The 26,219-nt window shown below is 45.0% G+C and overlaps 1 protein-coding gene across 1 annotated transcript in view; it reads right to left on the bottom strand.

The window, feature by feature from the left end:
* Window positions 1–26,219, bottom strand: part of LOC308582910 (deubiquitinase DESI2-like) — a 52,234-nt gene that overhangs the window by 12,123 nt on the left and 13,892 nt on the right. The window contains exons 2-3 of the mRNA XM_081186495.1: window positions 923–995; window positions 82–175 (exon numbers count right to left, since the gene is read on the bottom strand). Of these exons, the coding sequence (XP_081042621.1) occupies window positions 82–175; window positions 923–995 (167 nt within the window). The remainder of the gene's footprint in view (window positions 1–81; window positions 176–922; window positions 996–26,219) is intronic.

Raw genomic sequence — 26,219 nt, 5'->3', positions numbered from 1 at the left:
TCCCCTAAAAATGCATTGCTCTTTTGAGAAATCATGGGCTTCAGGACAGCAGATGTTGAGAGGAGAAGGAAAGGCCCTTACTTGAATTTAAAGGTCTCGCCAAGCTCCACAGCACTGCCTGGTGTGATTTCGAAAATCCCGCTGAAAGGGTAGGGATGCCCTCCATAGGCGAACTCTGGCAAGGAAAGAAAAAGACTGTGAGAAAGGATAAGACCAAAGTTGCATCTGAAAAAGGCCACAACTGTCTACATGGCTCAATATTTAAGTCAAATATCTTCCCATAACTGGTTTCAGATGGGCCTCAACTCTGCCCTTCCTCTATAAAGAACATCGTGACAACCATAAGAATGTAATAACAGCCCTGATGGATCAGGCCAGGGACTATCTCCTTCGGCATCCTGTTCTCACAGTGGCAGAGGCATCAAGTTGTGCCCCAGATTGGGCAGCGTCACACGTGTGTGTGACATCACACGTGTGCCATTCATGTGTGACATCACCCATGCAACGCTGGGTTCTGCACTCGGCCCAATGATGTGTGCACAATGCAACATCCTGACATCACATGTACGATGTTGGCATGTTGTGCGTGTGAAGTCACATGATGCGTACCGTCCCCTTCTTAGTCAGAAGCTGCCACACGTGATAGTGTCTCCAGAGAAGTTGCTTTGCTTAAAATCCTGCCTTGACCACATGGCTACCTCCAATCTTAGACTTATTTGAATCTGTGTGTGTGTTTAAGGCTGGCAGATGCAAACTGTGCACTGGAGCACAGCAACTGCGCGTGCATGGATGCCACACTCCTCAGAAGGCAAGTTTCCCATCCGCGATGAGCAGCAAAACAGAGAAGCTCACAGCCTTCAATTTTGGGACCCAGCAGAAGGTTCTACTCATTTCCAGGCACAACTAGCAGAAAGCTTCCTACCTCTGCCATAGATCTCAATCCCAGAGTGAAAGACTCCAATGCCCAACGTAGAAGTGTATTCATTTATCCAGTACTAGAGAAAGGGGGGGGGGGGAGAGAGATTTGAAAGTATTAATGACACAAACATTGCTTGGACAGTTTTATATTTATGCATCATTTTACATAGCTATTGCATCTCACTTCATCCTGAAGGCTCTGGATAGGTAGCAAAACATTTAGCATAGAAAAGCAAGCCTGTAAAATATGTCTCATAGGGGTGGGGGAATCAGATGTAAAATTGCACGAAACCCAACAAATATAATAATAATAGCTCAAGCACAGCTTAACCTCAGCCCACGTATATTTACCAGTAGGAGAATATGTTCAAGTGCTGCTAGAACAATCACCCCCCTGGCTTTGAATGCTTTGAAACATTTTTGCATCATGGCTGACTCTGACCCGCAGAACTGAGTCAGAACACGAGGAGCTGTGGAATGTGTCAAAGCAACCCCAGAAGTGGTCTTCACACTTGGTAGATGCATCACAGGGGAAGCTCATGCTAGCAAAAGGAGGAGAGTCCACAGAAAATCTTCAGCTGTGAACCCAAGATAGAACAGGCTTGAATGGGGATTTCCCCAAAATTTTGGAAACCAGTATTATCAAGCAGTTTTCATAACTACAACGAGAGTGGGAAAAGACAGAGAATACCCCCACTGGCTGAAATAGCCAATAATGCTCAAAGACAGCTGAACGCTGAAAGTTTCAGGACAGACAAAAGGAAGTATTTTTTCACACTGCTCGTTGTTACACTGTGGAAATTGCTTTCACAAGAGGACGTGATGGCCAGCAACTTGGATGTCTTCAAAACAGGATTAGATAAATTCTGGGAAGATAAGGCTATCCACCCTGATGATTACATTCTACCTCCACTGTCAGAGGTAATATGGTTCTGAATACCAGTTGCCGGAAAAGGCCGTGCTCTCCAGAGGCACCTTGTTTGCCACTACAAAAGCACAATGCTGAACTAGAAAGGCCATTGGCTTGATGTAGCAAGGCTCTTACTCTGTTGGGAGACCCCAAAGGGGAAGATTGGAGGCCAGTGGAAAGTACTGGCTAAGCTTTCTTTCCAAGTGGGAGAGAAGCATCAACATGACAAAAGGTGTTGATGGCCCATCTGAGAGAAGTTGCCATGGTGATGGGGTGGGGTTCAAAGTGACAGGAAAAGAGCAAGGTGTGCTAGGAAGAACGGAGATTAAAAAAAAGACTGGGATCCATCTTGGGCAGGCTGGTTGGGAGAGATGCCTTTGACTCTAGGCTTGCTAGAGAGGTTAAAAGCAACAAAAAAGGCTTTTATGGGTATGTCCGCAGCAAAAGGAAGAACAAAGAAACAGTGGGGTCACTCAGAGGAGAAGATGGTGAAATGCAAACAGGGGACACAGAAAGGGCTGAACTCCTCAATGCCTTCTTTGCCTCAGTCTTCTCCGATAAAGAAAACAATGCCCGACCTGAAGAATTTGGAGCAAATGATTCAGCAGAGGAAACACAGCCCATAATAACTAAGGAGATAGTACAAGAATATTTGGCTAGTTTAGATGTATTCAAGTCTCCAGGGCCAGATGAACTGCATCCAAGAGTATTAAAAGAACTGGCAGATGTGATCTCAGAACCACTGGCAGTCATCTTTGAGAATTCCTGGAGAACAGGCGAAGTCCCGGCAGACTGGAGGAGGGCAAATGTTGTCCCTATTTTCAAAAAGGGGGAAAGAGAGGACCCAAATAATTACTGCCCAGTCAGTCTGACATCAATACCAGGGAAGATTCTGGAGCAGATCATTAAGCAAACAGTCTGTGAGCACCTAGAAAGGAATGCTGTGATCACCAATAGTCAGCATGGATTTCTGAAAAATAAGTCATGTCAGACTAACCTGATCTCGTTTTTTGACAGAATTACAAGCCTGGTAGATGAAGGGAACGCAGTGGATGTAGCCTACCTTGATTTCAGCAAGGCATTTGACAAGGTGCCCCATGATATTCTTGTAAAGAAGCTGGTAAAATGCGGTCTTGACTATGCTACCACTCAGTGGATTTGTAACTGGCTGACTGACCGAACCCAAAGGGTGCTCATCAATGGTTCCTCTTCATCCTGGAGAAGAGTGACTAGTGGGGTGCCACAGGGTTCTGTCTTGGGCCCGGTCTTATTCAACATCTTTATCAACGACTTGGATGATGGACTCAAGGGCATCCTGATCAAATTTGCAGATGACACCAAACTGGGAGGGGTGGCTAACACCCCAGAGGACAGGATCACACTTCAAAACGACCTTGACAGATTAGAGAACTGGGCAAAAACAAACAAGATGAATTTTAACAGGGAGAAATGTAAAGTATTGCACTTGGGCAAAAAAAATGAGAGGCACAAATACAAGATGGGGGACACCTGGCTTGAGAGCAGTACGTGTGAAAAGGATCTAGGAGTCTTGGTTGACCACAAACTTGACATGAGCCAACAGTGTGACGCGGCAGCTAAAAAAGCCAATGCAATTCTGGGCTGCATCAATAGGAGTATAGCATCTAGATCAAGGGAAGTAATAGTGCCACTGTATTCTGCTCTGGTCAGACCACACCTGGAGTACTGTGTCCAGTTCTGGGCACCACAATTCAAGAAGGACACTGACAAACTGGAACGTGTCCAGAGGAGGGCAACCAAAATGGTCAAAGGCCTGGAAACGATGCCTTATGAGGAACGGCTAAGGGAGCTGGGCATGTTTAGCCTGGAGAAGAGGAGGTTAAGGGGTGATATGATAGCCATGTTCAAATATATAAAAGGATGTCACATAGAGGAGGGAGAAAGGTTGTTTTCTGCTGCTCCAGAGAAGCGGACACGGAGCAATGGATCCAAACTACAAGAAAGAAGATTCCACCTAAACATTCGGAAGAACTTCCTGACAGTAAGAGCTGTTTGACAGTGGAATTTGCTGCCAAGGAGTGTGGTGGAGTCTCCAACTTTGGAGGTCTTTAAGCAGAGGCTTGACAACCATATGTCAGGAGTGCTCTGATGGTGTTTCCTGCTTGGCAGGGGGTTGGACTCGATGGCCCTTGTGGTCTCTTCCAACTCTATGATTCTATGATTCTATGACTCCAGTGCTGCACTGCTGTGGGGAACAAGTCCTGCGTAATATGACCATGCTCTGTGAGCTAGACTCCCCACACGCGGAATGAAGGTGTAAATAGGTGAATAAAGCACATTTCTTAAAGCTACGACAGTCTCCACCACATCTTCAATCCTCCAAAGGAGCACAGATGTTGGATTAGTACCTGGAACTCCCTCGAGTTTTTCTATTGCTTGGCAGGGGGTAGCACCCACTATTGTAACATTATGTTATGTTATGACATCACAGTTTAACTTCCCTGTTACTGCTTAAGAAAAAATCTGCATCTTTGGGGAAGGGTATTTCCCCTTAAGGTCCAGAAACTTGAGGGTTTAAAAAAAAATTAAAAAATTCTTAGGATACAGAGTTCAAATTCTGCCTTTATGTACTTGAGCCACAGAACCCACAATGCCATAGTGATGATGAACTAACTGGTCAGCAACTCTCTCTTTCTCTTCTCTCAGCTAAGTTGCTTTCCGCAAGTCCCTCTGCTTCATTCTCTTCCGTGGTATTTTTCTGCCATCTGGCCTTTATAGACCCACCTGTCTCTGGGTGGCCCTGATAAGTAGTAGTATCAACTAGTGTGCTCCTAGTGGATATACTTAATCCACTTTCCTTGCCTCCTCCCTTGCATTATTGATGATTCTGCCAGTCCTATTAGCTCCCTAAGTATCTGGAGATGCATTTTGAATGAACACTCAAGTTCCATATAAAATCAGAGTTGCCTTATTATTCAAGAGAGGAATCCCAACGGTGACTGGAAGGAGGGAGGCTCAACCCAAATAGCATCAGCTCCTAATTCCAAAGTGCCTTGCCAGCAATTTTCTTCTGCTTTACAAGCCTGCTCCCCTGCCAGAAAGCCCCTTAATGTTCCTTGGACTCCAGCTAGAAAACTAATGCTCCCATTGTAGGGAAAAGCCTCGCATCAGATCTGAGCCTCTGTGGCCCCCGACCCACCTGCCATATCTTCCACTATGCTTCTAATCCCAATATGCCCCTTATTAAGCAGGCATTTTCCAATCTGAGCAGTGCAGAGCCCTGTGCATATGAAAGCAAAGGAAGGGAGCTAAGATGTCAGAGAATCATAGAATTGAAGAACTAGGGTCATCTAGTTCAATCCCATGCAATGCATGGAACCATGTGTGCGCACGCGCACACACACTCTTTTCATTCACACTGCAGTCATTCAGGTCTATGTCTGTTAGAGTCAAGAAAGCAGAAACAGCAGAAACACACAGAGAGAGAGAGAGAGAGAGAGAGAGAGAGAGAGAGAGAGAGAGATCTTCATTTCAGTGGGCTCTGGCTAGGTGAAAGGGACAGAATCATTATAGTGCAATTTCCAGCTAAAGTGGAAATAAGCTGGGTCAGCAGTGATTCGTAAAAGCAGGGATGAAGGACCTTTTCAGCTTGAGGACTGCATTCCCCTCACAGGCATACATGAAGGGGCTGCATGCCAGTAGTGGCCAAATCCAGAGGCAAAAGTACACAGAGCAACAGACACAACTTTTCCTTTTTGGACAGCAGCCTGCATTCCAGCCCCACACAGCAGAGGTTTCCACACACACGCCCGACACACTCCTTTCCATCTAGGCAAGCAAGAGGTGTCATCGCAGTTCAAGATCACATCCCAGCCAGGCCAAAGCACTCAAGGACAAGGCCTAGAGAGAAGAGGTGTGGCCATTTAGAGAGGGCTGGAGGGGCCACCCCCACTTTAAAAAGTGTGCAGCACTGGCCAACCAAGGTGATCCCATCCAGAGCTTTTTTTCAGCCAGGGCTCGCCAGAACGCAGCTCCAGCACCTCTCAGGTAGGCACTATTGCCATTCTAAGAGAACGAGGGAGGTGTTCGTGGTGAGTTCTGGCACCTCTTTTTTTAGAATAATAGCACTGATCTCATCCCTCTTCCCTCCAAGCACCAAAGATCTGTAGTGACCTGTTTTGGCCAGGTCATAAGAGGTATAGTATGGGATCATAAGAGGTATAGTATGGCAATATCCACTTGGAAAATACTGTAATCTGAGTAGGGCATATGGCTCTATACATTGACCCCAAGGCTATGTACATGTTAGTGGCTTTAAAAGTAGCAAACAGACACTCCAATGTTTCAAGCCACATTTGCATGTTGCTGCACACAAACCAGTGAGAGGGCAGGGATGTCTTCACCTCATGTACACCTGATGTTTGGTTTCCTTGCCCCTGCAACCCATGAAGCTGTCATCTGCTCATGCACTGTCATCTGCACATGTGCAATGGGTGTCTCAAATGTACACCTCAGGCTTTTACTGCAAAGTGAATGTGGCTTCAGTTTTGCTTTTGGAGTGAAGCCAGTTTGAAGCGGAATGCATCAAATAGCAGCATTTCTCAAGAAACTACACAATAGCTCTGCATTGTGGGTAATATCATGTGTTACGGTAAAGGGACTCCTGGCCGTTAGGTCCAGTCGCAGATGACTTTGGGGTTGCGGCGCTCATCTCGCTTTACTGGCCGAGGGAGCCGGCGTACAGCTCATGTGGCCAGCATGACTAAGCCACTTCTGGCAAACGAGAGCAGTGCATGGAAACGCCGTTTACCTTCCTGCTGGAGTGTTACCTATTTATCTACTTGCACTGCATGCTTTTGAATTGCTAGGTGGGCAGGAGCAGGGACCGAGCAATGGAGGCTCACCCCATCGCAGGAATTCGAACCGCCAACCTTCCGATCGACAAGTCCTAGGCTCTGTGGTTTAACCCACAGCGCCACCCGCGTCCCCAATATCATGTGTACACAGATTCAAAAGCCAGCAGTGGATGTGCACTGGAGCCAGAATAACGGGTAATGTGTAAACAAACTAAGTTTTCTGATAAACGGCCTATAAATTACTCAGCTTTCTATACTGTATATCATCAGTGAAACTTGTAGCAGAGAATGTCCTAAGAAAAGGAAAAGGAAAATAACTGATTCTTTAACACACATATACCATTGAAATGTACATCCCAAAACTAATTTGGGAGTAATTCTTGTTGATTTCAGCAGAACCTGTGTCAGAAAGTAGCTATGCCTACTATGTCAGCCTTAATCTTCCTTTGTGGCTTTATCTCACTTCCAGATTACAGATCTACAAATACTGTGAGATAATAATCAAACATCAATTTCTCACAAAGGATTAGAGCTTGTCTGAGGGTAAGCTTGCTCACAAGACAAGTGGGAATTTACCCCAGCATAACAATACAGACTTTGAATCAGTGTCTCCACATATTTCATGGACATATAGCAGTATAATGCCTAACTATACCATTTATTTGCTTGTTTGGCTAATTCTTTCCCATCAGTTTGGCTCCACTGAGCCTTCTGGGAACCTAATTAAATAATATGGACCATGATGATGATGAAAGAATTTGTCCTCTGCCTCTCTGCATCACCAGGAGTCCTCATGGCAGCTAACAATGATACAAACTTAACACAATAAAACACAAGCACAGGGAAGCATCAGTGCAAAACTCCAATCTCTTTTTTAAAATTGAAAATTTATTTGTGTGCATGTGGATGTACCACAGTCTCTAAGCGGTGAGAAACCTCACAGCATTATCACTACAACAGATATTATTCCAACCCTTTTAGGTTTCTAGGTTACCCACCTTCCAAAGTCATAGCTTTGGTTCCAACACAGAGAGCTAGTCAGTGTTTTCCATGCTAGCCCCAATCTGCTGTTCTCCTGGCCTTAAGATGATGTGGCCTCCGGCCAGACAAAGGAAAGAAAGCTGGCCTCATCCTTTTGGTAGCATTGCTGGCTTAGTTGTTGCTAAGGCAACAGACCTGCTCTTGACCAACTCCTTAGACATGTTGAAGGGGGCCATTAACAAAGAAACTGGTTTGATCACTTCAGCAGTTCCCTCTACTACAGAACCCCATCATACAGCTATAAAACCACATGCTAGAAGAGAATCCAAAGATGACATCCAAACCAACCAACCCCCCAATCTAATAGCACTGTTCTTCCCCTTGAAGAGGCCTGCCCCAGACCTACAAAGAAACAACAGAATCACAACTTTCCTTGTAAAGTAATAGCAACGCCTGGCACAAAAAGCATGTGTGATCAAAAGCACATAGTCATAGCATGGTTATGTCATTAACCATGCCAGCTGGCTGAAGAAAGCTGGAATCCAATAATGTCTGGGTGGTCCACACGTTCTCCACCTTTGCAGCATGAGAACCATAAAGGCATTTAAAGGGTTTTTATTTTTATTTTGGCCTAAAAATGATTGTATCACAGCATCTTCTAATGCCTGGCACAAACCAGCACTCATTTAATATTTATTTTATTATTAAATTTGTATTTAATCATTTGCAGATCTCAGACAATGACAAATTGGAAATAAATGTGCCTTAACTACTCTGAGCGTGCAGGTCTCTGCCACCTTCCAAATGTATTTTATTTTATTTTGATTGTTGAAAACAATCATTTTGCATTTTGCTTGACCTACCTTTTCATTTTTAAAAAGTGAGCTCTCAAAATTGAGATGCATACACACACACACAAACAAACAAACTTAACCACAAAATAATGCTCTCATCATTAAGCGAGAGGGAATGGTGTTGCTTGTTTGTAGGATGAACCAAGGACATTTGGGGGGGATCAGGACCCCCAGCCTGAGCAGTGATGAGCAGCAACAGCACAGGTCCCAGGGTCACAGCTTAAGGAAGGGCACTGCCCTTAGGGGGAAGCAAATGAGGCTTGTTGTGTCTCCCTCAAAAGCATGAGATTCCCTTTGAAGTTCAGCAAGGAAGCTAAAAGCAAAGCAGATGAATCAAAGCATCCACTTTGTCCTCCCTTCACCTTCATCTCCAGAGAGCTGCAGGAGGAGTTCAGGGGTGTGCATGACTAAACTGTGCAAACAACTCATGGCTCTTAGGAACAACCCCCGGTATATTTGTAAGGGCAGCTGCTCTGTCACTGTATATACAACCACACAGTTGCTTAGTGAGCTGGAAAAAACATGGACTCCTTTTTAGAAACCCACAGACACACGGCTGCTTCGACAGCCCAAAGAAGTGGAAGAGCAAAGTGGCAGCACAATTAAATAGAGGGACCTCAGTGCTTTGCTGCTCTCTTCGTAACACTTTCTCAGGTCAGGTGACTGTCAGAAGGAGGTAATGGCAGAGCCTGGAATCCTGCACAGAATTTGGACTCCTCCTGTGGGTCTCTCAACTTCCATGTTTTGATTGGTGCATGTGGCTAGCCCTCATGGTTTCAAAGCAGAAGTTCCACTCAACATTGGGGGGGGGCTCATCGCATGCGTGTGATGTCATAAGCGGTAGGTGCATGTGATGTCACAAGTGAGACACACGTGTGACGTCACGGGCATTGAGAAACCCAACAAGGCCCACCGCCAGGAGGCCAGCAACGCCCTCAAGATTGGAGAGGGGCCCATCCCCACATACTTTTTGGGGGGGCTGCCCATACATATGGGTTGCCCATACAACCCAACTTGATTTTGTGATTCTTTCTCCTGAAGGCTCAGCGTTCCTTAATGCAAAGCAACCTTAGAAGTTGTGATCAAGAGCTTGCAACAGCAGGGTGGGATGTAGGTGAAGAATTAAGAAACAGGGGCTGCTTAACCCTTCCCCCTCCAATTATTTCCCATACTCGAAATTATTCTCCAAGCTGCTTTCTCACCTGTGGGATGGAAAATTCATGTACCTAGGGAGTGTGATCTAACATAAGAGAGTTTAGGTTGTTGCACAAGTGGTTGTATAAACAATAGTGCAAGTGGTAGCATGCAAAGCTTAACTGTCATCAGCACAATGATGGCAGTTACACCAGAGGTTTCACACCATCTTTTGCAAGTGCAGTGCACCTATTGGATTCAGCTGTTACTAAGAAGAGGGCTCCCCTTTGCAGAATGCCACTTGTATGGGTGAGCTGCCACAATTGCATATCGCCCAGTATATTTCCCCCCGCAGGTAGAAAAGTTCTGCTGAGAGTGATTTTTAAGAGGAAAAATTGCCAGGGGTGAAAGAGTTAAGCAATCCCTCCCCCTGTCACTCTTTTCACTCTCAAGCACACTCCCCAAGGTTGCTTTGCATTTGGAAAGAAAATATATTGGGGGGGGGGGGTTGAGAGAGAATCACACAGCTGAGGATCATGTGTAGTTTCAGCCTCAGCCCTGGCTGCAATTTAGCAATGCTGAACAGCTTGGAAATGAGCAACACCGAACATGTGGGAAACATTCCATCAGATCTTTCAAAACCACAGATGTATCACACATGGAACATTTGAAAGCAAGGGTACAGCTGGAGCCTAATAAAATGGTTTGGGGGCATTGTGTTTCTGGTTTTTGATTCAGCCAAGCCAACGAAGGAAGTAAATGCTGCAAATAGGATATGGGTTTAGATTTGGATTCCAAATACATCTGAGTTCCCGTTTCAGTATGTTGGCTCCACACTAGCAGCTAAGGCTCAGAGTCCAGGAGCATCGCTATTATTTTGTTAAGGGCCAATACACTTAACATTTTCCATCTGCGTTATACTTCAACAGGCTAGGAGCCAAGGCTACCTTGAGTGTTACTGGCAGCTGGCACTCGGTTTGCTTTCCAAAGATGCATTGTTGGACTGAATTAGTCAGCCTCTGAACAGTCACATCGTGCCTGGATGTACTCTCTGTGCTGATCATGAGAGCCGTGTTCATGGCAGTGCATTCTTCTCGGGGTCTTGTACAGAGGGAGAAATCCCGAGTCTCCATAGGGAGGTGCATAAGCCATCTCTGCAAGGGGGGCACATGCAACTTCCCAGGGCAGACATGCATGATTTGCCCCACCCTACAAGATGTCTAGGAAAAAGTTCTCACGAAGCTAGAACAGCTAGAGGGAGCGCTGCGCAGCGCTCCCTCTAGCTATTCTGGCTTTTGGATAGCCCCTGCAAAGCCTCCGTAGGGCAGCGGGATGAAGGCTCCCCGCTGCCCTGAGGAGGCTTCGTGCGGCTCTTGTGGGAAGTGGGGGGAAGGGACAGAGCGTGTGGCTCTGTCCCTTCCTCTACCTCCCAGAAAAGCCCCCAAGAACTGCACTCCCTTTAAAGAGTGCACGGTTCTTGCGGGAGATGGGGGAAGGGACAGAGGGCAGCCTCTTCCAGGCAGGGGGAGCCTTCATCCCGCTGCCCAGGAGAGTCTTCAGCGCCTATCCCAGAAGCCAGAACAGCAAGAGGCTACCCCAGAAGCCAGATCCCTCTTGCTGTTCTGGCTTCTGGGATTTAGATATTTTTTTTTTCATGTTTCCTCTCCCCCAAACTAGGTGCGTCCTGTTGTCTGGTGCGTCCTATAGAGCGAAAAATACAGTAGATAGATAGGTGATAGATGATAAATAGATGATGATAGATTGATAGATGATAGATAATATATGATAGATAGATGATAGATAGATAGATAGATGATAGATAGATAGATAGATAGATGATAGATAGATAGATAGATAGATAGATAGATAGATGATAGATAGATATTCACATGTTTATCCTGTATTTTATTGATGTATTATCTTGTAATTCATAAACTGTCCTGGAAGCTCTGCTGAAGAATGCCATTGCTTTCCATCTATAATCTGAAAGGGCTGACCTGAAATTCCTCCCTAAAATTATTGATTGGCTACCTGGCAATACTATGTGATGACGAAGCATTACCACGATGCCAGTTAGAGTGACAGCAGTGCTTTCTGCCCTCACTCTCAGACGTGTTGAAAGGAAAAAATAGTGGAAGGTAGCTGCAGAGATTTTGGGAAGCACCATCATTCCCATAACTTGAAACAGGTGTTGGCAGTGGGAAATGGTAACCTGGTTGTATATGGAGGGATATTTGCTCCCTTCCCACCTGAGCCCCCAAATTGGGGACATATTTTTGTAAAAGAGCTTTCAGCTCAGCCCAGGTTTGGTGTGGTACAGTCCAGGATCATGTTTATTTTTGATTATTTGCTGCTTATGCAGAATACTTGTCACTTCTTTTCATTTTGTGTTGAGAAAAGTGTTGAAGGAAGGTTTTGACCCAATCCTGTATTATGGACAAAAATGTTTGTTTAAAACATTTGTACACCAACTTTCATAAAAAATTGATTCCAGTGTTTATGTATGAGAACATGTTTGAAGAAGGCAGATGTAGCTGCAAACACATAGCTACATAATTCATGTGAAACATGGGAAAATCCATTCATGATATCAAGGTTGAAAAGGAGCCAAAATCATTATTAGAGCCAGAGCCATATCGATTGAAGGAGTCGGCTTCAGGCATGGAAACAGGAGGTCGGGGTGGGAAAGAGGTGAAGTACAGTCTCGACATTAACTTCTTGGGTTGTATTGATCCTGATGTGAAAAATGAGATCATGGCAAAGGGGAAAGGAGCTACAATATTTTCAAAAAGACAACAGTGAAATTGTCTAGCAGTTGTCTCTCACCACCCCTCACCCAACACTAATACTTACTTGAGCCTAAGGCGAATTGTAAACAAGTGAAACCTGCTACAAAATCCTGCTGCGTGGAGTTCCCAAGTTTAAAGTTACAGCCAGCCATGTCCTCTTTTGGAATATTCCATTCCATTGTGCTCCCTGCTTTTTCCCATACCTTCCCCCAAAAGGCCCTCAATATTATATGGCCACTGAGCATCCTCATTCCCCACTAGGCTATTTGGGGGGGTCGCCCCCACCTGTTCTGATTCCATCAGTCATCCCTCCCCCCCAAGTTGATGTAATTTGCATTTTAAAAATTGCATTTTAAAAATCCTGCACATCTGATTCAAAGAGTCTTGGTGTAATTTGGCCCTCACCTACAGTATAATACAAATGGTTAGAGAGATTTCGCTATTGTTGCCTCTCTCCCACCACTTCTGTGACTGATAACATTCACCAGCACTACTTCACTTTAGAAATGTGATAGACAACATTTCACAGTTGCAAATCAATCTAATGACACATGTTGGGCTTGGTGTTGTTGTTGTTTTTTAAAAAAATCAAGTGGGAGTCAAGTCACTATTGCAACAGGGAAAAAAGTGAGACCAAATCAAATTATTAAAGATTATCTATTTTTTCATTGTTGGGCGATTCTGCAATTATCCAGGGAATGCAAAACAGGCTGAAAATGAACATAAAACCATATTCTGTGGCACAGTTTTTTTCGGATCTCCCCAACTACTCCAAGTAAACCTTGTGCCATATTCTCTGGTGGCAGCAATAGTGGGAAGCTATTGACAAAAGGCAGCTGTTTCTTTCTCGCAATGAGAACTATTTGCTAAAGGAGGCAATTGGCACTTAAAAATTGCCATGTTACTGTGGGGAAATTTCATGGCTAAGTGCTGCACATGGAGGGATTATCACAGCAGTGAGATGGCCGGCGAGAGGAGAGATCAGCCAGAAAAGACTTTGTTGAATAGAGCATATTGTGGCACAAATCATAGTTTGCAGAGGGAGACGATGCAAGAACATAAATGCTGTCCAAAAAGTATTGTAACACCTTGTGCCATTGGTTTTCTGAATAGCAGAGCTATTCATGATGTGATAGAATACGGGTTGGTATTAAACCTGTTAGTGGATGCATATCCTAAGTCCTCTGTGTTTGAGTAACATGTCAAGAGGGAAAATTTGCTGGAAAGTGCCTCTGGGCTGCCCATTTAGCCCAACCCCTAACCAGTGGCGTAGCGTGGGTTGTCAGCACCCAGGGCAAGGCAAGTAATTTGCGCCCCCTAACCTGCACGCCTGGCACACACACACACCCCTCCACAGTGGGCGGCGACCCGGCGGCTCGGATCAGATTCGCACAGCCAGCACTGCAGTGAGAGAGAGTGAGTGAGCCAGGTAGGGGCAGAGAGCTGCGAGTGCGAGCGCCCCCCCATATGTTGCGCCCGGTGCGGCCGGCCCCCCCTGCACCCCCACACTACGCCACTGCCCCTAACTTATAATAAAACAAATACTATTAATATTTCTATTCTGTTCATCTGACTGGGTGGCTCAGCCACTCTGGGCAGCTTTCAACAAATTAAAATGGGTAGGCAACCTAAGGCCTGGGGGCTGGATGCGGCCCAATCACCTTCTCAATCCAGCTCACAGACGGTCCAGGAATCAGCATGTTTTTACATGAGTAGAATGTGTCCTTTTATTTAAAATGCATCTCTGGGTTATTTGTGGGGCATAGGAATTCGTTCATTTCCCCCCCAAAAAATATAGTCAGGGCCATCACATGGTCTGAGGGACGGTGGACTGGCCCACGGCTGAAAAAAGGTTGCTGACCCCTGAATTAAAACATCATACACAGTAAAACACAGCTCCTCCTGCCCCCATCATTGTCCCTGTCACATTGAGAACAATTATTTGCCGCAGAGAGCCATCTTTCTCCTTGTGAGGAGGCTCCTCAAATGATTTAGAATCCTGGTTTACCAGGGTTCATCTTTTCAGCCAGCCCATTGTAACTGAGCCCACTTTTTGAACTTCCCACATCACAGACCCAGGGGACAATCTCAACATGTGGCAAAAACTCAGAACTAGTTTACCAGGTGGGGAGAGCTCCTGGGGTCACTAAGGCAACACGGAGAAAATTTCATGATAGAGCTAATTCTGTGCAGGTCTTCCTCCCAAGGCTTCCATTTCTGTGCTAGAATAGGCGCATAAGAAGGTGCTGTTTTGGGAGGGCAGGGGTGTCAAAGCTCTGTGGAGCAGCACATCCTTTGCACACAAAAGGTTCAGTCACCTGTCTTTTCAGGCAAAGACAACTTGGAGAACCATGGCCATTCAGCCTCGACAATCCTGGCTACATGGATCAATGGTCTGACTTCAATTCCCTTGGACATTTTTATTTAAATAAGTTTTTAACATTTATATTTAAATGCTTTATTACAGAGCATGTTTTCAAATAAAGGTAAAGGGTAAAGGGACCCCTGACCATTAGGTCTAGTCGTGACCGACTCTGGGGTTGCAGCGCTCATCACGCTTTATTGGCTGAGGGAGCCAATGTTTGCCCGCAGACAGTTTTTCCAGGTCATGTGGCCAGCATGACTAAGCCGCTTCTGGCAAAACCAGAGCAGCACACAGAAACGCCGTTTACCTTCCCGCCGGAGCGGTACCTATTTATCTACTTGCACTATGACGTGCTTTCGAACTGCTAGGTTGGCAGGAGCCGGAACAGAGCAACAGGAGCTCACCCCGTCGCGGGGATTAAAACCGCCGACCTTCTGATCGGCAAGTCCTAGGCTCTGTGGTTTGACCCACAGCGCCATATGCAGATACTAATGTATCTCCAGACAGCAATGTGCTCTACAAAGGGCTGCCCTTGAAGCTGCAGGTAGTGCAAAATTCGGCAGCTCAACTGCTCTCTGCAGGGGAATCTTACCATCATACAGTGGTGCCTCGCAAGACGAAATTAATCCGTTCCGCGAGTCTCTTCGTCTTGCGGTTTTTTCGTCTTGCGAAGCACGGCTATTAGCGGCTTAGCGGCTATTAGCGGCTTAGCGGCTATTAACGGCTTAGCGGCTTTAAGAAAAAGGAAACAAACTCGCAAGAACTCGCAAGACGTTTCGTCTTGCGAAGCAAGCCCATAGGGAAATTCGTCTTGCGACTCAAAAAACGCAAAACCCTTTCGTCTAGAAAGTTTTTTGTCTTGCGAGGCATTCGTCTTGCGGGGCACCACTGTATTAGGCCAGGTGAAGCAATTGCACTGGCTGCCAATTGGCTACTGGGCTAGCTTCAAGGTTAGAACCAGGATACCTAAAATTTCATCTCTTCCCCTGAATGCCCAACCAATCCCGGCATTCTGCAGGAGAGGGCATCTTACAGATACCATCCTACCAGGAGGTCTACTCCACACAATGTCAAAATCAAACACAGAGTGTAGCAGCACCTACCCTTTGGAACTCCCTGCCACTGCATATTAGACACATGCATTCTCTATTGCCTTTTTGGTGCCTGCGAAAGTAGCCTTTCAAGAAGCCTTCTAAAATATTTACCCCAGTTGGTCTTTGAATTGAATTTTGTGTGTGTGTGTGTGTGTGTGTGTGTGTGTGTGTGTGTTGTACTTGCTTTAAACTGTTTTTATATTTATAATTTTTCAAAAATTGTTTTTACATATGCAATTCATTTTAAGAGTTTTTTTTGAGATGCAACTCTTTTATATCTGTTATTCTAAAATTGCTTTAGGATGCCTCATGGTAAGTCATTCAAAATAATGCTTTATCTCAATGTGCACACTTGTAAATATATTTTATTCTGAAATATGTATTTGTAGTGCATTTTGGTATTTTTGAGCTGAGAAGTGTATCACAAAATTCAGAGAACTGCAAAAACCAGGAGCTGAAGATCAAGATGGTTTGCATCGGAATTAACAGATACTGAATTCCTCAAGCGTCACTATTAGACTTGGCACAGATGATGCACAAAGAGTCCGTTGATGGACTTTTTTACAATGGGGAGAGGGCACCAATTGGCACACCGAGACCCTGCTCACTTGGATTTGCATCCAAGTTGCATGGGCCATTAAACGCCATGTTGTATAGCTAGGGAGAACCAACACTTAGCAGTCACTGTAGGTCTCTGGTCCTGATCCAGTAAGTGCTACGCCTTAGGAAACCTGTTTCCATGCACAGCCATGCTTTGCTGGATCAGATGAGAAAATGGGGTAGGGGGTGGAATTAGGGGTAAAGCCTTCTCTTTGATCGTCTCCCTTCTTCTTCTTCTTCTTCTGGAGTGGCATATAATAGAGCAAAAGGCAGGAAAAAATTATGCAAAACACATTCTCCCCTGCCCCTCACCAGCCCAGGTCTACACTCATACGGTATAAATATATAACTCTCTTCAAAGTCTCCCACTGTGACATGCAATTACTTTGCAACATATTCTTCTACACACACTGCTTAAGTATACATTTCCAGGATCTTTAAAGCCATTACCAGCGGCTTACATGCATATGGAAATGTAAAAAAATAAAAATACAATTGCATACACTCAATACTTTTTTGTTCCCCTCTGTCTCCACCCATTTTTGCCTGCAGGAATTTATAAAGGAATTGATTTAATGTCTCAATTATTCCTAGTGAAGTCTCACTCACAGTCTTGTCTCATTTAAGTAGAAAGCAAAGTGCAGAGTCATATCTGCTCTGTTCCCAGTGGCATGGTTTACAATTTAAATGAACGGTCTTTATCAGGTAACATGGAGTGTAACCCTAAGCAAATTTCTTTGTACTTACTGATCAAATGTGTCCAGCAAGAATTAACTAATAAATGCAAATATTTAGAGAAGACATCAAGCATGACCCCATAATGATGACCTATGTAAATCCCTAAGGGAACATAAGCCTGGATCTCACATGCTTGCTCATCACTTGATGACCACAGCATCAAGCCATCAAGACTGTGTTAACTAATAATCATGTGTAAAAAAAGATATCACCTCATCTGTGACACAATGCTTTGTAATAGATTCATTTCACACATTAAGAACATAAGAAGAGCTCTGCTAGATCTGGCCAATGGCCCATAATAGTCAAGCATCGTGGTTTCACAGTGGCCAACCAGAAGCTTATGGAAAGCCCACAATCAGCAGTGGCAAACTCTGGGGTTTTAAATTTCATTGGCACCATGTGCAATGCCAAAATTGGTCAGGCATAGCCAGTGGTCAAGCACAGGGACAGCTGAAGTCTGGGTCACAGTCTTAAGTCCCCCTCACTGTTTTAAAGCCAGTGGCCTTACTGGCTGCATCTTGTGGCAGCAAAGACCATAACTTAATGATGAATAAGGTATGTAAAACAGGGGCAGTGCTCTTTTCCTCTTTCCAGAGGCACCCAAGGGTTGAAAGAATGCTGTTGCATAATGTGCTGAAGGACAGAAGTATTTTCTGCATGTAAAAATAGCTGCACAATTTACATTAATTTTCCTAAGGGAGCAAATCCACTGACCACTCACATGTGGACACTTCTGTCCTCGTCAGAGAACGAGTGAACCATGCTAATTTTGCAAGGCACACCGTTTATTGATGCATTTTTATCATTTCATTTATATATTAACCTTAATTTCTTTCTTTCTTTTTGAGTAACAGACTGGTTTACAGGCAATAACATAGAATACACAACCACAACAACTAATAAGAACAATATTATTAAATCTTTAAAAAATAATTTTTAAAAAACAGCTTATAAACTCCAGATTCATTCCATTTGCCCCTGGATCAGCAATGGATACCTTTTTGGTTGTGGTTTGCTCTTATTAGACACATGGACCTCTGGTGTTGGCACTTCCCTGATTGTTGTCCTTCCTTTTTTTGCACCCTTGACGCTACAGCATCTTAATTTTCACAACCAAGTTAAAAAGTGAGAAAAAAATGGAAGTATGAGACTTGGGTGGCACTTCTCACTGTCTAGGAAGAGTATTTCCACACTTCCACTGAAGTGTGCACAGATGTCAGTGGCATCAGCAGGGCAGGACCTTGGGGTAGAAGTTTAAGCCCCCTCTCAGCAGACTGGGGGGTGAGGGCAAATACAGCAGACCTGGCTTGCCACCATTCATCCATCTAGCTCAAGACTGTCTACACTGCATGGCAGCGTTTCAGACAGGCATCTCTCCTGCTTCTACCTGGGCAGGTGCAAGACTGAACCTGAGACCTTCTGCATGCAAAGCAGTTGCCCTACCACTCTGGCCCTTCCCCATGTAAGAAGAAGAAGAAGAAGAGTTTGGATTTGATATCCCGCTTTATCACTACCTGAAGGAGTCTCAAAGCGGCTAACATTCTCCTTTCCCTTCCTCCCCCACAACAAACACTCTGTGAGGTGAGTGGGGCTGAGAGACTTCAAAGAAGTGTGACTGGCCCAAGGTCACCCAGCAGCTGCATGTGGAGGAGCGGAGACACGAACCCGGTTCACCAGATTACGAGACTACCGCTCTTAACCACTACACCACATTGGCTCTCAAGCAATGACCCTATCAAGAGCACCCATCTCACCATTAGACCACTAACCACAGACTCTCTAAAAGGATCTAGCTGCACCCATGGAGAGAGAAGTGAAGAGCTCTATTTAATATTATTGTTTACTGGGCCCCGTCAGGTGGCCCTCATTTCAGCCAGGGCTCCCTCCAGCCCCTGCTCCTTATGGAGCAGTGCTGTTAGAAGTTTTCTTGGGTCACAAAAGTATGTCATGTTTTCAAATCATAGAGTCCTTTGTACAGGTCAGTGGCCTTCGGTGTGAGACATTACTGTTGTAGGCAATATGGGGTTGAAGGGAAAGAGCAGTGGGGAGGGAAAGGAGGGAGGGAAGGCCATAAATTTTCATCCTTTTACATGGTGTGTGAGCAGAGCTTTTGTGTCAAGGTCAGGTAAATAGGTATCTTATGGGCCACTGTGGATCCTCTCTGGCCAGCCTTCGTCCCTCACCTCCCCCTGCCAGATTTCCAAGCCCCCCACCCCACTGAGCTTTGTAGAGAAAGGATCTGTCTGTTAAAATCCCCTTCCGAAGGCAATTAGGAGCTGCCACTCAGCCTGTCCCCTCCAAAGCCCTCCAGCCGCCCTCGGGGGCGAGGAAGGGGACAGCGGGAGAGGCAGCTGTGCCCCTGGCCTCCAGGCTTTATGCTTGATTCCCCTTTGTTCCAGCTCCCTTGAAAAGAGGTTCCCTTTTATTCTCAGGGGACCGGCTTTGCTAGGAACTGGCCCACGCACCTGTTCTCGGCCTTTGTCTCTGTCAAGTATTTAGCCGCCGCGGAGAGCGATTCCCCGAGGCGCAGAGCTGCCGCCGCCGCCGCCTTTGTGACAAGGGAAATGTGATTGCAGAGAACTCTCTGCATCTAACCTGCCGTTTTCTAAATGGGGTGGTTTTTTGAGGGTGGGGGCAAACTCACTTTTTCTGTTCTATAGCCCAGCAGCTCCCAACAGAAAGCGAAGGGCAAGGCACAATGTCTGCAGCAAGGGTTTCATGCAGGACAGAGCTTTCAAGAGATGTCATTAAATATGGCCTTTCTCTGTAGTTGGGCCTTTCCCTGCCTGAAAGTGGCAGGCAGATTTCTGACTTGTCAGGTGGATTTTGATTTGCCCACTCCACCACAACCTCAACAGCTCCCAGCCAGAGCTAGGTGCTAAAGTCTTCTGGTCAGAATGAAAGCACATTCTGAATTTGTTTCCCTAAGACAACTGAAGAGAGCTCACAGACCACTCCCAAGTCTTTCCCACACTATACATTTAAAGCACATGGCTACCCTCAAAGAATCCTGGGAACTGTAGCTTCCCCTCGCCAATCTACAATTCCCAGCACCCTCGGAAAACGACAGTTCCCAGGATCCTTTTGGGGGGAGCTGCATGCTTTGCGCATGCTTTAGATGTGCTTGTGATGGCCTGGGATTCGGACTCAGAGGCTGAACCTGAGGAATCCCAGCCTGCACAGGAGTCCCCACCTCCAGAACCAGCTGAGCCGGGGCTGGGGCCTGAGCCTGAAGGGTCCTCACCTGTGCTGGATCCTCAGGTGCAGGCACCAGCTGAGTCTGCTCTGGCCCCTGAGGTGATGGAGGACCCATTGCCTGCAGGTGCTCCACTCTCAGCCCTGTCAGGGGAAGAGGAGGTTGCCTCTGGGTCTGGTAACCCTCCAGCCTCTCCTGAGCTGCAGAGGCTCAGGGCAGAGAGGCGGAGGGAACTAAGTTCCTGCAGGAGGAGTGTCACCTCCAGGCCAGGAGAGGTGAGTCACCTGTGGACCAGGGCCGCCCTATGCCTCGGGGCAGATAAAAGCCAGTCAGCCCCAGTCCCAGGTTGTGGGAGCAACGTTGTTGCTAGCCTGTTCCTGCACCCTGTCCTGCTCTTCTGCCAGAGTTCCTGACCCCACCTGACTCCCCACCTTGGACCCAGCTACAGCTTTGACGGACAGCCTCCATACCGCACCATCGATCTCGGACTGGACTCAGACCTCACCTCTCGGTTAGCCCCCGGGACTAGCACAGTGCTTTGAAATGATTGTGTGGTGTGGATGCTACTAAGCATTCTTGATTTCAACTGCCTAATTTAGATGTTTTGTTTTTGCAGGTGGTGAAATGGTATATGATACCTAAATGCTGTGTAAAGAAATCGTCTCCCCTTAGTTTGCAGCTGGGCAGCTTGTTGCTGAGAGAAACTTCATTGTCCTTTTTATTGTCCTCTTCACTCTTCTCTTTTGTCCTCCTTCCTCCCTCTGTTCCACCTGCTTCCGCCTGTCTCATGCCTCCATTCCAGCCAGCTCCAATCTGCCTTTGGCTGAGGCCAATTTTTTGTTTTGTGCAGACTGGGCTGCTCATAGAGCAGCCAAGATTTTGGTTCTGCCTGCCAGACCTACCTTACAAGGCTGTCGTAAAGTCTACAAAGATAATGTATGTCGAGTGTGTGAACCAACCAATGCCCTGTGAGGAAATAATTTATAGTTTGTATAATGAAACTTTGACGGCACTGATTTGGCATCTGCTTACCTGCCTCCGAGATTCTGTAATTAGATGGATTAAAAGGACTGTCATTCAGAGAGCTCCTTGCTGGTGACCAAAGATAATACCAGTTTGTTGTTAATTTAAAATTTACCCATTCCACAGGCTCAAATAGGCTCACACCTTCAAAATATTATGCACCTAGGTACACACGTACTGGATATCATATCCCCCTTCTGATACTCTCTGGAAACACACTGACATACTGTGTTGTGCATAGAAGATGGGATAAACTTGGAAAGGAACTGAGTACATTGGTTTTTAGCTACTGAAAAACACCAAAGATATTATAACCTTAACAGGTGGTAGCAGGGTGGAAGGAAGGACTGGGCCTGTTGACTGTGTGGGTGGTAAAAATAATAATCCTCCTCCTCCAAGTGAATTGAAAAAGCAAATCCAGGAGAGGATTTAGATTTTTCTCCAACAGACAAGGAACAAATGCAAGCAAATGCCTTTCTGCACACTATGTCTAATTGGGCAATAGTGCAAAACCTTGCAATGGAATGTATGGTGGTTGGAATTAATATACAACCTTCTTGTATATTATTGTTATTAATAGAATAACCTTCTTGTTAGGTCAGACATGTGGTCTGTCTATCTTAGAAGAAGTACATCAAAAAAGGAAATGGCTACAGTCGTGGGTGCATTAACAAATTGCTCCATTCCTTGCTATTTACTGCTCCAGTCCTCACCCATCTTTTCCTCCACAAGTCTCATTTCTGAAGCAAGATTCATAAATTAAGCACCTGCATGTTTATGTTTAAGCACCTGGAAAGTAGCTTGCAGCCAACAGCAGTGGTTTCCTACTGGGAAATCCAAACTGCTACAGAAGACTTCTTTGGATATTTTTAAGCAGAGGTTGGATGGCCACCTGTTATTGGTGCTTCAGGGTTCCTTTCAACTCTGCTATTCTACGAGTCCATGAGCTACTTGGGAACTTCCGGGTCAGCGCCATCGGTGAATGGCGGAGTTCCTCCGCTCGGAGGAACGGGCTCCGTGGAAACTGGGTCTTCCCGCCGCGACGAAGGTGGGGACCCGCTAGAAATCCCAGGCGGAGGAAGCCTGGGAACGAGGGGTTCGGCAGGGCACCAGGAGCGCCCCCCTACTCGCAGGGAATCCCATTTAGGGGCTCCGGAGCGAAGTGGGGTGAGAAGCGCGGTGCTACGAACTGACTGCTACTTTCACGGAGTGAAGCCGCACAGCCGTTGCCGGAGAGCGCTGACTTTTTCCTGTGGACAATTGGATTTAAAACAAGTACCCGTGAGTAGAAACGGAAAATTGGATCAAGAAATTTCTTAATTTGGTAACGAAGCGGGAAGGTTCAAAACAGGAAGTCTGCCTTCCGCTTTTTGTATATAGACTAAAGCAAAAACTTTGTAAGCTAAAGCCTGGAAAGCTGTCAAAAAAGTCTAAATTTCCTTCATTTAGAATTACTGAAACCCCCTTGGAAGCAGGAGAAAAGGGGGGGGGGACTTTGTTCAACCCTAGCAGGAGAGGGAGTGAAGAAGGATAAGTTTCCACCGTCTCTAACCTGGGAATGGGGTGTCAGAGACAGAAATTGTTGGAGAGATTCATTGACTGTCAATGGAATATTTTGACAGATAGCTAAAGAAGAGAAACAAGCTGATTCCAATGTTGCCTTTTGCATTTTAAAGAAGCAAAATATCTGAAAAATATCTGAAAAACGAAAGTAATTTTCCTTTGTTGGACTTGCCTAAAAAAAAAATGGATACAAATAGAAATTGCCTCCTCTAGAGGGAGCTTGTCAAATTGTTGCTGCAGTACATTTGAGGGCTCAACAGATGTGAGATTAAGACCGTGGGAACAGGCTTTTCTGACCTTGACTAAAGATGACTTGGAAAGAAGAATGGGTGCTTGCCTTATGCAAGACAAGTGCCCTGCTGGAACAGATGCATGAGAAGATGGACTTGATGAATGAGAAAATGGATTTGACTGTTGCAGTTAATAACTGTGGGCAAATAGGGAATATTGATACAGAAATTATCCAGGGACCAACTCATGAATCTGTACTGACTGGGCAAGTGCAGAAGATAATGGAGGAGGATGCGGTTGCATCCCAAATAATACAAATGGAGAGTCCCGAGGCCCTACAGGAGTATGAGCCGTTGTCATTGAAGATTGAAGTTGGAGTGGGCCAGGGGGCGTCTGGAGTTGAGGAGGTTCCCAACGTTGGAGAGACCTTGGAATATGCTTTTAAATACTTTTTGGACTATATTGAGGATTGGGGGGAGTGGGACTGTGGGGAATGGGCAGGTTTGTTGAAGGGAGATAGAGACAATTTTGGCTTGGAATCCCCCAGAGGCCTACCCCTCAATGAGAAAGGAAAGAAACTAAGAAAGAGACCAACAAAAGACAAGGAAAAGGGCAAGTATAAACAAGAAGAAGAAGAATTGCAGAAGGGACATGGAAGAGAATTAAGGGCCTTGGACATAAGGCTTCCAGGTTGATGGACTAGATGGAATGGACAGTAAGGACTGACACGATCCGGGACCAGGAAGAAGGGACGTTGGATGAAGATTGGAAGAAAATTTATAAAGAAAATTTTCTATTTGGGGAATTGGCTAAAAATTAATGAATACTAGGAAAAAATTAATTAAGGTAATCTGAATAATAGAATACGGGGAAAGATGGAAAGGATTGGTTGAGTTAATTATTAGATTAAATTAGGTTAGGATAAATTTTTTAACAAAAATTGAGAAAGATGGAAAGAATTTGCTGAAATAACTAATTAAACTAGAATACAAGAAGGGAGGTGTGAGGAAGTCAAAGAAACAAGCATATGGAAGTTTTAGATAGGTAATCTGGGATTTGTGTTGTTTTCTTTTTTCTTTTTTTCTTTTTGCTGTATTGTTGTATTGGTTTTTATGTTTTTTCCTTTTTTCCCCTTGTCTATTACAGTGTTGCTTTTTAATGTTTCTTTTTCTTCTTATAATTCTGAAAACTACAAATAAATATTATTTTTTTAAAAAATACGAGTCCATGAGCTACTTGCAAAGGACAGAATATGGGCTTTATTTACCTGCAGACTTGGAAGAAACAATATCAAAGGCCATTTGTCTTCCACAGCCTAACAAGCCTTCTACTTTCACCAGAGGCACAGGGGGTTCAAAAGATGCAGGAACGTGCAGGGGCCATGACACCTCTGCATTCTGCACATCATCTAGCACAGTGCTACCCTGTCTAATTGGCTCTATAGGTAGCCAGATGCAAAAAATAAATAAAAGCAGGGCTGCTCTGTTTTGAATAGTTGTGCAGAGGAGGGCATTTCAGCTGGTGTAGATTGCTGAAATGCCTTCTTCTGTACAACTATGGAAGGGGGGTGCCATCCCCTTCTGCACCTACTCATCTGAGGTATAAAGAAGAAGATTTTGCAATGATGCAGGCTACTTTGGCTTCTATAGGATTTCAGCAGCCTAAATTTGTACAAGACTGTAGCCCTTCTGGAAAGTCCCTTTTAATTGATTAATTAAGCTCCCTATTGCTCCTATTTCCCTTTTTCCACATTGCCTGTAGAGCATAAACCTCTAGGCAGGACTCTTTATATCTCCCACCCAGTTATTCCCCCCCCCATTTTTTTCAAAGTTTCAAAAATAAAACACAGTTTTTTACACACACACACACACCCCACAATCAATCTGTACCTTTACGGGGTTCCCTGAACCTCAGGACTCCCCCCCCCCGGCTCCCAATGTTTTTCCTCTTTTAACTGCCTCTAATTAATTTACCAGTTATAAGTACTTTGTTGCTATTGTTGCTTTATTGTTAGGGCCTCTTATTAATAACAATATTTATAGCCTACCTTTTCTGCCAAAGGGAATTCAAGGTGCTTACACCTGTTTTTGTATATTTCAGATGTAAGTGATACATCGACCTTTTATTAGTGAGTATATAAAGCATTCCCTCTTTTGAGTGCTTGTCTTTGGGGAAGCAAAGTATTTAGGACATAGGAAGTGCCCTGCTAAATTGGACCAAGCACCCATCTAGTCCAACATCTTGTTCTCACAGTGGCCAACCACTGCTATGAGGATGATGAGGATGATGTTGACAGCCAGATGCCTACACAAAGCTGGCAATGAGCATGGAAAGATGGCCTGAGTATGAGAGCACTCTCTCCATTTGTGATTTTCAGCAACAGGTACACAAAAGCAAACTGCCTCTGATGGTGGAGGTGGAACATTGCCCTTAGGGCTAGTTTGAAACCAATAGTTTCATCCTCTATGAATTTGTCTAATCCTCTTTTAAAGCCCTCCAGGTTGGTGGCTATCACTACATTTGCAGGAGAAGCATCCACAGAAATTGTTCTGATATTTGTGGGAGGCCCAGAATTGCTGCACTTTTTCAAAAGTCCCCAAGAAGAAGAAATATAGTAATTTGTGGGTGCTGATCCTATTTGTGAGCTCTTATTTTAACTCCGTTTCTGCACATCACATAGTGATTTTGCTCAGATAACAGCAGAAAAATAGCCTGGGAAATGAGTGTAATCACTAGAGTTAGACGCCATCCACTTGCTTTCTTTTTTGAACATTTCTTTACATTTGGAAAATCTGAAATAAGTAGAGTACGCATTCAGGAAAGCCTTTTGTTAAATTGCTAATACTGCTGTTGTGATTCTCCATGCCCCAGTTATTTGTAATTTTGTATGTAATTTTAGTTATTGGTCATTAGTCCACTGAGGGCTTTTTTGGCTGACTAGCTTAGAATAAAAAGAAATAATAAAATAGTAAGGGAACAGATAGT

The sequence above is a fragment of the Podarcis bocagei genome (assembly GCF_964188305.1).
Source record: "Podarcis bocagei genome assembly, chromosome: 1".
Classification (NCBI taxonomy): domain Eukaryota; kingdom Metazoa; phylum Chordata; class Lepidosauria; order Squamata; family Lacertidae; genus Podarcis; species Podarcis bocagei.
This window is presented reverse-complemented; position numbering and strand designations above follow the sequence as displayed.